The sequence below is a fragment of the Tenrec ecaudatus genome, chromosome 1 (genome assembly GCF_050624435.1).
Source record: "Tenrec ecaudatus isolate mTenEca1 chromosome 1, mTenEca1.hap1, whole genome shotgun sequence".
NCBI classification, from domain to species: Eukaryota; Metazoa; Chordata; class Mammalia; order Afrosoricida; family Tenrecidae; genus Tenrec; species Tenrec ecaudatus.
Genome location: NC_134530.1, coordinates 4610188 through 4625136, shown reverse-complemented (window position 1 = coordinate 4625136; position 14949 = coordinate 4610188). Strand labels below are relative to the sequence as shown.

At 56.4% G+C, this 14949-nt stretch overlaps 1 protein-coding gene across 1 annotated transcript; it reads left to right on the top strand.

The window, feature by feature from the left end:
• The first annotated feature begins 329 nt into the window (after window positions 1-329).
• On the top strand, window positions 330-14647 carry SIRT6 (sirtuin 6). The gene is made up of 8 exons (XM_075545084.1): window positions 330-464; window positions 8040-8167; window positions 9802-9984; window positions 10461-10520; window positions 12383-12478; window positions 12573-12653; window positions 13515-13638; window positions 13739-14647. The coding sequence occupies exons 1-8, from the start codon at window positions 399-401 to the stop codon at window positions 14069-14071; spliced, it is 1071 nt and encodes a 356-aa protein (XP_075401199.1). The 5' UTR covers window positions 330-398; the 3' UTR covers window positions 14072-14647.
• The last annotated feature ends 302 nt before the right edge of the window (window positions 14648-14949 follow it).

Sequence of the window (14949 nt, the reverse complement as noted above, 5' to 3'; positions counted from 1 at the left end):
CTGCAGGAGCAAGATCCTTGGTGTGGAAGCCAGATTCCGGGGGGCCCGGTTCCCTGCTCTGTCTTCCTAGGGGACTCCGGGGACCCTCCGTTTATTCACTTATAGAACAAGGGAAGGAGGCCCTGATCTTTTAGGCTCCAGCTGACTGGAGAGCTCTCACAAGCGGCGGCCACAAGCGCCCAGGCCTTTCCCAAGCCTGCAAACATAGGAAAGGGATGGAGATGCTCGGTGCCAGCACTAAAGATGGCGACTGTGGCGTCAGCGACGGGCGCGCGCGTGCGCGTTGCAGGAGAAAGAAAAAAAAAGACCGCGGGTCTTCCTTCCGCCTCGTCTCCCCCATTTCCGGCGGAAGCGGCCTCAACAAGAGAAACTTTATTGTTCCCGCCGGGGCGGCAAGGATGTCGGTGAATTACGCGGCGGGGCTGTCGCCGTACGCGGATAAGGGCAAGTGCGGGCTCCCGGAGGTGAGTGGGCGCAGCACACCGCGGCCGCCCCAGGTCCGCGGGCCACGTGCGGCCGGCGGCCGCGGTGCAGGCTGGGAGTATCAGGAGGCACCCAAGTTAGACCATGGGAGGGACTTCCCAGGGAGGAGGGGGCGGGAAGTGACGACCCCCTGCGCGCCCGGAGCCGCGAGCCCGCCCAGCCCCGGGTCGTCCGGCGAAGGGCTGAGGTCTTGAAAGGCCTGCGGGCTGGTGGGGAAGGAGGGAGCCTAGTTCCAGGTGGAGGAGGGCAGTGGGCGGGGGGTACACACGCTTATTAAAAGAGCAGCTGGAACGACAGAGACCTGGCGGGGCCCGGCCGTAGACGGATTTCACATGGCAGGCTGGGGCGTTGGCACTATTCTGGGAAGGGCTTTGAGCTGGGTAAGGACCAGGACAGATGCAAGGAGCTAAAGGCCTCTCAAGCCACTCCAGGAAGGAATGGGGCGACAGTCCCCCCCTCTGTCCACCGAGGGACCTTCGGCCAATCACTTCCCCCCTGAGCTTCCAGCAGCCATGTGCCAGCTGAGGGCAACACGGCCAGAAGGGGCCCATCCCATCTTGGCTGGCGCATCCTTTCCAAGCATGCATTTCCTAAACTCCCAGCCTCTGTGAATCCCACCCCAAGGCGCACTCTTTACCACTCCTGTTAGCATCTTACTCCAAGAGCAAGTATTGAGCGCCTACTGTGCACCGGAGCCCCGGGGGGAGAAGTGCTGGGCCACTCTCCACAAAGTCAGCTATTTGAAACCACCAGCCGCTCTGAGCGAGGAAGAGGAGGCCTTCTGCTCCCATAACCAGTTTACAGGCTTGGAAACTCCCTGGGGCAGTCCTCCTCCATCCTACAGGGTCACTGGATTGGAATCAACTTGAATATTGAATTTGCTGTGCACTGAGTCCGTGAGTGCCACAAACAGTGGCCACGCTCAGGCTGCTCGTGGAAAGGCTGTCGTTGTCGTCTTTGTGGTTGTTAGGTGTTGTCGAAGTCAGTTTCGACTCAGGGACCCCATGCGCAATAGAGCGAAACACCATCTTCACAGTTAGGTTGAGCGTGCTGCTGCAGCCACTGTGTCCATCCATCTTGTGCAGGGCCTTCCTCTATTTCCCTGGCCCTCTACTTTACCAAGCATCATGTCCTTAGTCCGGGACTGGTCTCTCCCGACATGGCCAATGTCTGTGAGATGAAGTCTTGCCACTTTTTTTTTTGCCACTCAGGAGCATCCTGGTTGTACTTCTGCCAAAACACATTTCTTTGTTCTCTTGGCTGTCCAGGGTACATTCTGTGTTCTTCCCAAGCACCTAATTCAAACGCATCAATTCTTCTCCGGTCTCCCATACTCAATGCCCAACTTTTACATGCATATGAGGTGATAGAAAATACTATGGTTTGGGTCAGGTGCACGGGAACCCTGACAGTAACTTCCCCTGCCTTTCAATCCTCTAAAGAGGTCTGTGTAGCAGATTGACCCTACAGCGCATCGTTTGATCTCTTCACTGCTGTTTCCACGAACATTGATTGTGGATCCAAGCAAGAGACGAAATCCTTGACAACTTCCGTCTTTTCTCCGTTTATTGGGATGTTCCCTAGGGGCTCAGTTGTGAGGACTGTGATCTTCTTGACCCTGAGGTGTCCTCCAGACTGAAAGTTACCATCTTTGATCTCCATCAGCGAGTACAATCTTTGATCTCCATCAGTGAGTGTTTCAAGTCCTCCTCACTTTCAGCAATCAAATTTGTGTCATCTGCACAGAGCAGGTTATTAATAAGCCTTCCTCCCATCCTGATGCCATTCTTCTTCATATGGTCCAGCTTCTCTGATGATTCGTTGAGCACACAGGTTGGGTAAGTGTGGTGAGAGGGCACCACGCTGACGCACACCTTTCCTGATTTAAACCATATGTAGTGTCTCTGCTCAAATGACTGTTCAAAGCATGCATTCCATCAATTCCCAGATGGTGAGAATCCCTCCAGAAGGCTCGGTCCTTATTGCTATCAGCCATCCTTCTCCACAAGCGTTTATTGTGGATCCAGAGCCTGGCGGTGCAGGGGGCAATGGGCTGGGCTGCTAACCACAGGTCAGCAGTTCAAAACCACTAGCCGCTTCACAGGAGAAAGATGGGGCTGTCTACTCCTGTGAAGAGTTTCCGTCTTGGGGCAGTTGTATCCTGCCCTATAGGGTGGCTGTGAGTTGAAACTAACCTGAATCCTGAACGTACTGTGTATCAAGAACCCTTGAGTGGAATAAATGGTGAACACACCCAACCTGCTAATGGACAGTGGGGTCGGTGAGTGGTTCTTCTGTCAACTTGAATTTTTATGCAAGGGTGGGACCAGCCTGTTGTCAATCAGGGCAGGATGCCTCCTGGGGGTGTGGCCTTCTTACAACCTGGGGAAACTGGAAACTGCTCTCTCTCTCCAAGTTTGCCTTCTTGCTTCCTGGGACTCTGCTGCCGACCTCAGAGCTGTCGGCACCCGGCCATGTTTCCACCGGCTTTTTCCCCCAACAGTTTCATCAGCATGTAATTCTCATATCACACAAGTCCATAGTGCGGTGGCATCAAGAAGAGCTGCACAGCCATCACCACCATCGGGTTTAGAAGATTGTCTTCACTCTTATACTCCTCGTGATTGGCTCCTCAATTGGCCCCCAGCCTCTCCTGCCGCACCCCCAAGGAACTGTTCATCTAGTTGGCTGTTTCTATAGGTTTACCTATCATGGGTTTCGTAAACAGAAACAGATGGAAAGCAACCACCACAGCAAAACTAACAAATAGCAAAGTGAAACATGATAAACACCTCACCGGAACAGATGGCAGCAAATATCAAAAACGAGAACAAACTTAAGTGAAGCATCAAGGAGAACAAACGATGGGGTGCTAAATTCACCCGACCTGCGTCTGCAACCATCCACGCTCGGTGCCTTCTGCGTGCTAACAAGGCGACTCCGCCCCTGGCCCGTGGTCAGAGGGGATTCATTCACCAGCCACTTCATCCCAGTGTATTTCTCCGACTTTGGCTCCTCGTGACTCCACCCCCTGGCCTGTGCTCTCCCTGCGTTCCGATTCACCATTCTGTGTCACCAGCATGCGGCACTGGGATCTCAAGAGCGTCTTTGAGACTAGCATGGGACTTAGGCACTTGAGTTGGACTGGGCTGAGACGCCTTCTTTTGAGGTAAGATGACTTGTTGACATAAAGGTCTTATGCGTCCTGGATTTGTTTATTGAGACAACGCAGCTTAACACAAAGGTTGAAGGTTCAGGTTCACCCAGAGACACTTTGGAAGAGAGGCCTGGTAATCTACTGCAGACAAGCAAAACACAACGAACCCAGACACCGGGAGTCCTCCAGGGGCACAGTGCGATGTTGAGTCACACCTGGGGTCGCCGGGTGTTGATACGGGCTTGGCAGCAACTGTACTGCGCGCCCAGCGCTCTGTCGATGCTGGGGGTGCAGCAGGGAGCCAGGCGCAACAAATCCCTGCGTTCTGGAGGAGACGGGCAGACAAGGAAGAGTAGTGAGTCAGACGGTGGTAAAAGTTAGAACCCACTGCCATTGGGCCAATCCTGACTCACGGAGACCCGATAGGACACGGTAGAACTTGCCCCGTGGGTTCCCCGGGTGGAAAATCTTGACAGAAGCAAGCTGTCCTCATCTTTCTCCCACAGAGTTGGGGTTCAGACATCCCCCACCTTGCAGTTAGCAGTCAAGTACGTTAACCAAAGTACCACTCCACAGTAAGCGCTGCGGAGAACAACCCCTGCTCACATGACAGCTTGTCACTCTGTGGCGGCTTGCCTATTGCTGCGGCCCTGGAACCTGTGCCGCTGGTATTTGCAAATAGCAGCAGGGTCCCCGTGGCTGCCAGGTGCAGCAAAGCTGACAGGCTGAGCACAGACTAAGAAGAGGTGGGCTGTCTGCTGAGGGGTTAGTCCCGGAAGACCGTACTTACAACCGGGGGCCGCGGTCAGACATAGTGCCAGAAGGTGAGCCCCAGGTGAGAAGGCACCCAAAATGCCACCGGGGAAGAGCTGCCTCCACAAAGTCGAGTACACCGTGGTGACGTGGGAGGAGTAAAGCTTCGGGACCTTCGTGGAACGATGGGGCATGACCCCAAAGGTGAAGAAACAGCTGCAAACGTATTAATAATGGGACCCGGGAATGTCAGAGGTATGAATCTAGGAGGACTGGAAGTCCTCAGGCATGAATTGGAGCATCCAAAGATTGATGTCCTTGGCCGTCGGGAGCTGAAATGGGTTGGTATTGGGATGACAAGTCGGTGTTGCCTTCATTATCAAAAAGAACATTACAAGGGAGAAAAAACACATTTCAAGATTGATCTTGAAGCATAACGCTGTCTGCGATGGGCTAAATCGATGCAGCTACAAGAAAGCCCAGTGAACACAACTGTTGGTCAGATGCGTGCACCAACCACTTCCACCAGCGACGACGAGACTGAAGAGTTCTTCTCACTTCCTGCATCTCAGCTGGATCACGCATGCCCTCAAGATGCATTGATGACCTCAATGGGGGGGGGGGCTGCAGAGAGGAAGGTTCTGTGGTTGGACAATGTGACCTTGGTGACAAGACATAAAGCTGGAGGTGTCCCACGATAGACGTTTGCAAGACCAGTGACTTCTTGGTCACGAATACCATTTTCTTCCCCAAGAGATACACTGGGAGTACGCATGTGGACTTCGCCAGATGGAATGCGTGCACAGGAGCCAGACGGACGGCATTGGTGACGAGAGATGATGGGGAAGCTCGGTACAGCAACCAAACCAAGGCCAGGGGCTGACGTGGAACAGACCGTCAATTGCTGCTCAGAGACCAGTTCAGGTTGAAGCTTGAGAACATTTAGACAAATCCAAGAAGGCCAAAGTGCGACCTTGAGCAGATCCCACGTGAATTCCGAGACCATCTCAGAACAGATTTTGTGCACTGAACACGAGTGACCAAGGCGAGATAAGTTGTGGAGTGACATTAAAAACATCACACATGAAAGAAAATAAAATAAACGTCACACATGAAGAAAGCAGGTCACTAAATAGAAAAAAAGAAAAGACCAAAGTGGATGTCAAAAGAGTGTATGGAACTTGCTCTCGATTGTAGAACAGCTAAAGCAGATGGGGGGCGGGGGATGATGACGTAGAAGAGGTGCACAGAAAATCGCTAATCGTAGCTTGAGAAGACAAGGTACTGCAATGACACGTGCAAGGTCCTAGAATTAGGACACCCAAAAGTAGGACTGTGCTCAGCCTTTCTAAAGCTGAAAGAACTGGAGGAAAGAGTCAGGCCTCAACTTGAAATACTGAGGGATCCTAAGGGCGAAATGCTAAATGAGGCAGGAAGCATCCAAAGATGATGGCAGGAATACGTGGAGTCACTCTACCAAAAAGAACTGGTCGACATCCCGCCGGTTCACCAGGTAGAACCGATGGTGCGGAAGGAAGAAGTCCGAGCGACACTGAAGACAGGAATGAAAATCAAGGCTCCAGGGATTGATGGAACAGCAGCAGATACGTTTCCATGGCTGCAGCACTGGCTTTCCCTAGTCTATGCCACGAAATTTGAAAGATAGCTACCTGCCCACCCTGACGTGATCCATATTTCCACTCATTCTAAAGAAAGGCAACCCGACGGAATGCAGAAAACATCCAGTCATGTCACGAATATCACACACAAGTAAAATTTGCCGAAGGTGATTCCAAGAGAGTGGTGGCACTCCATTGGCAGGGGCTGCCAGAAGTTCAAGCTGCGTCCAGAAGATGGCCTGGGCTGAGGACAGCCTCGCTGAGGCAGACGGACCTTGGCGGAGAGCAGAGAACACCAAACAGATGTTTACTTGTTTCTTATTGACCCTGCCAAGTGACCGACTTTGTGGATCCACAGTCTGTGGATGACAATGCAAAGAATGGGGGTTTCAGAACCCTGAATTGTGCTCATGCGGAAGCTGTACGTAGGCCAAGAGAACAAGGACGTCTATACTGCTTAAAATCCAGAAAGGGGTGTGACAGACTGTACCCTTTCCCCATGCTTGTTTAATCTGTGTGCTGAGCAAATGACCGGAGAAACGGACTGCGGGGGGGAGGGGGGGAGAACGTGGCCTCAGGATTGGAGAAAGGCTCATTAGCGACCTGCAATAAACAGGTGGCACAGTCTTGCTTGCTGAAAGAGAGGAGGACCTGAAGCGCCCATTGAAGGTCAGAGACCGCAGCCTTGAGTCTGGATGATAACTCAATGTCAAAACACCCAAATCCTCCCAACTAGACCAATAAGCAACATCGTGATCAAGAATTCCACTGTATTTGGATCCACAATTAACGCTCATGGAAGCAGAGGTTAAATAGCAAATTGGCTGCCAAAGCCTAACTTCAGCCATTGTATTTTCAATGGCCTCAGACGCCCGTGAAAGCTGGACAGTCATTGGGGAAGGGCAGCAAAGGATGGATGCATTTGAATGGTGGTGCTGGTGAGGTCTATGGGAAGGACCACGGCCGGCCAGAAGAACAGACACATCTGTCTCGGAAGAAGTACAGCCAGAGTGCTCCTTAGTGGCAAGGATGGTGTGACTTTGTCAGGGGTACTATGGACACGTCAGGAGGGACCAGTCCCTGGAGAAGGGCATCATGCTTGGTAAAGTCGAGGGTCAGAAGTAAAAGGGGAAGGCCCTTGACAGGAGGGATTGATGCAGAGGCTGCCAACGCGGGCCCGGACAGGCAGGGGTGAGAATGACTGCAGGCAGGGCGGTGTGGGCAGGGTTTCCCCCTGTGGTTGTACCCGGGCTGCTCTGACTTGGCGCCAACTCGACAGTACCTAAAAACAGTAACATGGAGAAGTGGGTTGCGTGAGGAGAGCCTGGGGTGGAGGTAAAAGCGGCATTTCTAGGAGATGACCAGGGGGTCCTTACTGAGCCAAGACACGGAGGAGCCCAGGGGGATGAGCAGGTGGAGAATTGGATGAGGGCCTTCTAGACAGAGGGCACAGATTGTGCAAAGGCCCCGGGGCAGGACCAAGCCTGGCGACCGGTCAGGGCGTGCAGGACCCCGTGGACTGGAAAGGACTAGGGCATTGACCTGAAGAAGGTGGGGCCCCTGGTGGGCTGTGGGCAGGGGAAGGGTGGCCCTGGCATGTGTGGGTGCTCACGGGTGCCCTCTGGCAGCAGCAGGGAGAACAGACTGGAGGTGAGGGCGGGGACCCAGGGCCAGGGACCAGGGTACCCAGGCAGGGACGATGGGGCGGAACCTGGTGGAGGTGAAGAAGTGGGCCCTAGGGAAGTCTGGCAGAAAAGCGGTCCAGGCAGAGAGCACTGCCCATACAAGGCCCTGGGGCAGGGCTGGGTCCGGGGAGGTGGAGGAGGCCATTGCAGAGTTAGAGGAAGGCAAGTGAGGACCAGGGGAGGGTGGAGAGGGGGCGGCTCAGGGAGCGCTGGGCTTTTCCCTGGGTACCACTGGGGCCTTGGTGGACTCAGGACACATTGCTTTCCAGCGGTTGCCCCTCCCTGTGGGCTGGCAGGACCGCCATCCGTGGCTCCACATCCCCCTCCTGCTCTCCCTGCCAGATCTTCGACACCCCAGAGGAGCTGGAGCGGAAGGTGTGGGCGCTGGCGCAGCTGGTCTGGGAGTCGTCCAACGTGGTCTTCCACACAGGCGCAGGGGTCAGCACCGCTTCGGGCATCCCCGACTTCAGGTGTGTGCGCTGCAGGGGAGGCGCGGCGGGACGGCCCAGCGATGACGGGCCACCTGTCCCCTGTCCACCTCCCCCTGTCCACCTCGCACCTCTCCCTTTCAAACCGGCCCTAAGTCACGCCTACCATTCTACTTGCACCCCATGGGCCCAAACTTGGTTGCCTGGCCAAGCTTCGCTGCAAGGCACCCTAGGAAATGTAGTCTTTAGCCCAAGCACCCGCAGGAGAAAGATACGCTTTCTACTCCCGACAAGCGTCACAGGCTCACACCCACAGGGGTGGTTTCACCCTGGTCTTTGGGTCGCCGCCGTGAGTCAGCGTCGACTCCGTGGCAGTGAGTGTGTTTGTTCTGGGTTTTTATGGAACGTCTGAAAATAATAATCGGCCTCTGCAAAGCCCATGGTCAACCTGTGTGGAGACTGTCGAATGGGGAAACCAAACTGAACACCTTAACAAGACACAATAAAATGTCATTTAGGATAAAAAAAATTTTTTTTAATTAAGCCCTATGGAACACAGCGCTCTTCTGACAGACACTTCTCCCCCAGGAGGCGGGTCGCCTCAAAGGCCGTAGATCGTATGTCAGAGAAGACAGGGGAGGCTGCAGACGGAGAAGAGGGATCCCCAAAGCCGCTCGCAAATCTTTTCCTGTAGAACCTGGTATCACTGGCTAGCCTCAGTCGGGGGGTGGGGGGTGAGGCTTTGGGTCACCTGCAGTGGACAAGAGTCCAGCTGGGGCAAAGCAGGGGTCTCAAACTGGCAGCTTCTGTGTGGCCTCCCCTGCGCAGGGGCTACGTTTTGCAGCCCCCTGGCCTATCACATCCATCCCAAAGTACGCATCTAGTTGTCCTTCCCCCGCCCTCCAGCACCTGCTGCCCATGAGAATGTGGAGCGAGCGACTGGGCCTGGGTCATCTCCCCGCCACTAGGCCCCCCAACTGGCTTGTGACTCACTGGCCCTCGTTAGCCCCTGCTGTCTGACCGTCCCTCCCCCTCGCTGTTCCAGACACACTCCAGCCTCCTCCAGGAAGACCTCACACTCCCCAGCTGAGCCCACCCCCATCTTCTGGGCTCCCCCTGCCACACTCATGAACACACACAACTAGAGAGTCTATGTCCAGCAAGGAGCCCCACCCTCTAAAGCAGGGGCTCTCAACCTGTGGGTCACGACCCCTTTGGGAATCGGACGACCCTTTTACTGGGGTCACCTGATTCATAACAGTGGCAAAATGACCGTGATGAAGTAGCAATGGAAATAATGTTATGGTTGGGGGGTCACCACCACAGGAGGAACTGTATTAAAGGGTCTTGGCCTGAGGAAGATTGAGAACCACTGCCCAGAAGCAAGGAGCCCTCTAGGGGAGGGGCTGGGTCCACTAGGCCCCTAGCATCACCCAGCAAAGGGCCAGCTCACTGGGACAGGCTGTAGGCATTGTGTAAATTGAATAATTAATCGCCAAGTATTCTCTGTTTCCATTTCTTCCCACTGCTTTCTCTGTCCCCCCAAACTAAAACATCCCCATACACTACAACCCTTCCCCGGCTCCCCAATTCTCTCTTTGCCTCTCTCCATCATTTGTTTCTCTGTTTCTCTCATTTGGGTCCCCGGAACTTTCTCCCCCACCTGCCACCTCCAGGGGCCCTCATGGCGTCTGGACCATGGAGGAGCGGGGCCTGGCCCCCAAGTTCGACACCACCTTCGAGAGCGCGCGGCCGTCGCGGACCCACATGGCGCTGGTGCAGCTGGAACGCGTGGGCCTGCTCCACTTCCTGGTCAGCCAGAACGTGGACGGGCTGCACGTGCGCTCCGGCTTCCCTAGGTAGCCCCGCCCCGTCCCCCCTGCCTGGGCCCCAGCCATGTAGGCCATGCCCCCACCCCACCCCTGCCTGGGCCTGGCTGCCTCTGTACAAAGCTGGTGAGGGAGCCCCTCCTTGCAGGACACCTGGGTGGTGGGGTGGGATGAGATGGGAGAGAGATTGCTTAGCGCCAGCAGGGACCCGCCAGTCAGAACTGTCACTGTCCTTACTGCCACTACCTGAACGTGACGAGCTCTGTGACATTCTTTTTGAGCTCCTAGGGGGGCTCCAGCTCTTGCGCCCCAGATCCGTTCCCTCCGTCTCTGCTCCAGCTGGGTCCCTAGTCTGGGAATGCCCACCCGTGGCCCCAGGCCTGACCTTAGAAAGCAGGAATTCAGGAGTCCTCCGTGGACCCAGGTCTCCATGGCATCCCGCCCTGGACCTGCAGCCCTGGCCGGCACCCTGTCCCCTCCCCTCAACCCCTCTTTCCTCTTCCCAGGGACAAGCTGGCCGAGCTGCACGGGAACATGTTCATAGAAGAATGTGTCAAGTGTAAGACGTGAGTGGCCCCGGGCTTTGGGGTGGTGGGTGCCGCCAGGCTGCCCTGCCCCACACTCTGCCCTCTGTCACGCCCCCACTTGGAGCAGAGGTCTCCAAAGACCCAGAGGCGGTTATTGTCTGGCGGGACCCTCTCCTAGGGAGGAGGACCTTGTGACTCTCCTGCAGGGGGGAAACAGGCCTCTTGAGCGCAGAACAGAGTGACTTTCCTGGGCGGTAGCTGGAGGATGCTGGGGCGTGACCCTCGTCCTCCGAGACAGCTAAATCAGTGCCCCTTCATGGAGCAGGTGGGAGCCAACGCCACCCTCTCCTCCCTCACAGGTGTGGATACCTAGGGGTGCACACGCGTCCCACCGCCTGCGGGCCTGACCCCAGAGAGGGTCTCCACTACCTTAGTTCCTTTGGGAAAATTTCAACATTCTATTTTTTAAAAAAAGGTTGCAAAATTTTTGACTCCTGAACCCCTCGGCCTAGGCAGGGGTCACCTGTTTTTCCTATAATGGGCCAGCGAGCCCAGCCCTGTCAGCCCAGTTCTAGCAGCTCTACCCTTAGAGAGCACAGAGATCATTCAGGCGACATGTAAGCAAATGTGCATCAATAAAACTTTATCGACAAAAACCAAGGAGTGGGCCCGGGTGGCCAAGGACCACCGTTGGCCAGCCCCAGTCTCCCTGTGTACGACACAGAAGGGAACGCTGCCCTCTCCCTGGCCCTCAGCTTTCGAGACAGTCTCTCCTGGCAGCGAAGAAATTCTGTCCCAGCACCCCATCATTTGTGTCGGGTACCCAACTCCCAGGGACCCCACGTGACAGAGGAGAATCACCCATCCCATCTCGTCATCTTGACTAGCATCTTGATGGGAGCAGACCGCCAGGTCTTTCTTCCTCGGAGCCGATGGGTTGGTTGAGCACTTAGTCCACTGCCCGGGCTCGGTACCCACTAATTAAGAATCATACACGTAAGACAGCCGTCCAGTAGACACCAACTCATAGCGACCTTGTAGGACCGGGTAGAGCTGGCCCCGTGGGTTTCCAAGACCAGCTCTTCCTGGGAGTCGGAGCTCCTGTTTTTCTCCCGGAGAACGGCAGGTGGTTTTAGACTGCTCGCCGTGCAGTCAGCGGCCCAGCCGTAACCACTGCCCCAGCAGGCACCCTTGGTGCTAAAAACCTCTCTGGTTTCCAAGACGTGACATCTTTCTATGCATTTGTTTATTGGAGACTTTAAATCTTTACAGGGGTGGACAGCCTCGTCCTTTCTTCCCGTGGAGCACATGGGAGATTCGAACTGTTGACCTCGTGTGGTTTGCAGCTCAGTTTTACTTGCTGCCATCGAGTTGCATGCAACTCATGGCAATCCTATAGCACTCCTGGCAACCCAGGGCCCCCTCTGGGTTTCCAAGATGGTAAATCTTTACAGGAGCAGAACAGTCTCCTCTTTCTCCACAGAGAGCCTGGTGGGTTCGAGCTGCTGGCCTCGTGGTTTGTGGCTCAATGTGTAACCCATTCGTCTATATGAAAATCAGGGAGCCCCAGGGGTGGATACAGCTGTGTGTCCAGGGCCTGCAGCCGTAACCCCCTGGGTATGTGCAGGTTTGTCTGCAGCTGCTCCAAGCCCAGGTCCCTTTTCCTAAGTCAGAGTCAGGCTCGGTGATGCAGTCCGAGCTCCTGCGTCGCCTCTCTCTGCGTCATTTTCCCGCCTGCCTTGCTTCCCAAGACAGGGACAGCTTGTCCATGGAGGCAGAAAGCCCTGCACCCTGGAATTGCTGGACGTTTCCTGTAGCCAAGGCCCCAGCTCTCCTGGGCAAGGCCTCCGGGTGGGTTTGGTGGCTGCAGTGACTCCCCATGTCGCCCCTCCCCTGCACAGGCAATACGTCCGGGACACAGTAGTAGGCAGCATGGGCCTAAAGACCACCGGCCGGCTCTGCACAGTGGCCAAGGCCAGGGGGCTACGGGCCTGCAGGTGAGCGATGCCCCTTCCCCCACCTGCATTGCAGGGAGCCCCGTCCCCCAACCCGTAGCCAGAGCCCTGCTGATTCCTCTCCTTGCTGCCGCAGGGGGGCGCTAAGAGACACCATCCTGGACTGGGAGGATGCCCTGCCTGACCGAGACCTCACCCTCGCGGACGAGGCCAGCAGGTCTGACCCCTGAGCCCCACCCTTATGGGCCCGAGGGTGGCAAGACAGGCCAAAGCAGCTAACTCCAGCATAGGGTGGAAGACAGACTGCTCAGAGGCTTAGGCAGCCACCAAAGAGGGCTTCCTGGAGGAGGTGGCCCTCACTGGGCCTCAGTTTCCCTATAGTCACAGCTACTGTTGCTGCCTGCTTGCCCCTTGGTGGGCCGTGATCTGCAGGGTTCTCTTTCCTAGTCTGCCAAGGTCTGGAAGCTCTACTAAAACCCGTCCAGCATCTTGGCAACACGCCGGCCTCCACGGTCAGACAGCAGGTGGCCTAGCCTAAAATATGCTGGCCGGGATTTGAACTCTGCTCTCCTGCATGGAGGGCAACACAGGCACCAGCCCTGCTCTGTCAGACAAGCCCCGGGCACCAGGGGCCCACACTCACTCACGGCCCTCCCCACAGCCCTGTTGGTGCCCTGCTAGGCCCATTCTGCAGTTAGGGAAACTGAGGCCTAGTAAGGCGACAGCTCTGCCCAGTGCAACCTAGGCAGGAAGTGAGGAGGCGGGGTTGGGATCCGGGTCCCAGCACTTTCCCAGGATGCTCTGTGCATCCCAAAGTACCTGACAGGCCTCCCACAACAGGGGCTCCGAGGGAGCGGGGAGGCTGACCTGCTAGAGGCCTAGGGGCGTGATCGCTGCCCAGGCTCAGAAATGGGTCCACTGGAAAGCCCAGGTGAGCAGGGAGGTAAAGCAAGCTGGAGGGTCGGGGGCACCCGGGGGGTAGGGGTTGGGGTTGGCAGAGAGGAGTGGGAAGGCCTGGTGCCTGAGAGGGCCATCCCAGGGCCACCTGCTCAGACTAACACTCTCGCTCCCGCCCTAGAAACGCCGACCTGTCCATCACCCTGGGCACCTCGTTGCAGATCCGGCCCAGTGGGAACCTGCCGCTGGCCACCAAACGCCGGGGTGGCCGACTGGTCATTGTCAACCTGCAGCCCACCAAACATGTAGGTGCCCGAGGTCTCTGCATGTCTTGTTTCCCCATCACCGCCCTGAGCGCCCGCCCCAGGCCCAGCACACTGATCTCCGCTCTGGCCCGCCCCGCAGGACCGCCACGCAGACCTGCGCATCCATGGCTACGTGGACGACGTCATGGAGCAGCTGATGAAACACCTGGGCCTAGAGATCCCCGCCTGGGACGGACCCTGTGTACTGGAGAGGGCGCTGCCACCGCTGCCCCGCCCGCTCGCCCCCAAATTCGAGCCCAAGCAGGACCCCCCTGCCCCACTCCACAGCTCAGCATCCGCCAGCCCCAAGAAGGAGCCCCCCACCACCCAGCACAATGGCTCTGGACCTGCCAGCCCAAAGCGGGAGCGGCCGGACACACCCACTCCCCACAGGCCTCCCAAAAAGGTGAAGGCCGACGGGCTCCCTAGCTGACGAGGGTGCTCGGGGAGGGGGGTTTGTAAGAAATTGTGGGTTCTCTTTTTCCAAACCGGGTTCAATTTTGTTATGCACGCCTGGTCTCTGGGTTGCAGGGCACAGGGAAACGGGCACGAGGCCGAACTTGCTTATTCTTGGTGCCTGGAGGGGCCAGGGTGCTGAGAAGGAACACCTCCTCCCCTACCTTAGCCCTGGCACTGGCCGCCCAAGCTCCAGTTACACCCTCCTAGCCTGGGAACATTCGCGGGAGACGGTGGCCAGGACCTGCCTGGTTGGCACACTAAGCAGGGGTGTGCACCCTCTGCCCATTGGGCCCACTCCCTGCAGGTGGCCCTTACCACCGCCAGATGATCCTCAGCTCTCTTGAGGTCCACCTCCCCAAAGCCTTGTTCTTGGACCCTGGAGGAGGACCGGGCAGTCAGGCCGAGGCACCAGTTGGGGGTCAGGCTTGGGGTGGATGACTATAAGGGGCTGGAGCAAGACTCCTGGGTCTACCTGGCATTCTCCAGACCCCAGGAAAGTTGTTAATAAAAGCAATCCTAACTTCTCCCAGGATCTCGCAAATACCCAGGACTGCGGGGGAACCCTGGTGGCTAGTGGGCTGTTAATGGCAAGGTCAGAAGTGTGAAACCACCGGCTGCACTTTCTGGGTAGAGGTTTTCTACTCCTGTAAAGATTGAAACCCAAACCAAACACTGACCTCGAATCAAGTCAACGCATGGCTGACCCACTATTACAGAGAAAACTGTCCCTGTGGGTTTCCAGCTTTTGTGGGAGTACAAAGCCTCTTCTCTCCTGTGCAGTAGCTGGTGGTTTCGAACTACTGTTCCTGTGATGAACAGCCTAACTTGTAACCAGTAGGTGACTGGGACTCC

Coding starts and splice junctions, on each gene's coding strand:
- SIRT6 (XM_075545084.1), top strand. CDS start 399: ATGTCGGTGAATTACGCGGCGGGGCTGTCGCCGTACGCGGATAAGGGC. Junction 8,168..9,801: donor TCGGGCATCCCCGACTTCAG/GTGTGTGCGCTG, acceptor TGCCACCTCCAG/GGGCCCTCATGGCGTCTGGA. Junction 10,521..12,382: donor GAATGTGTCAAGTGTAAGAC/GTGAGTGGCCCC, acceptor TCCCCTGCACAG/GCAATACGTCCGGGACACAG.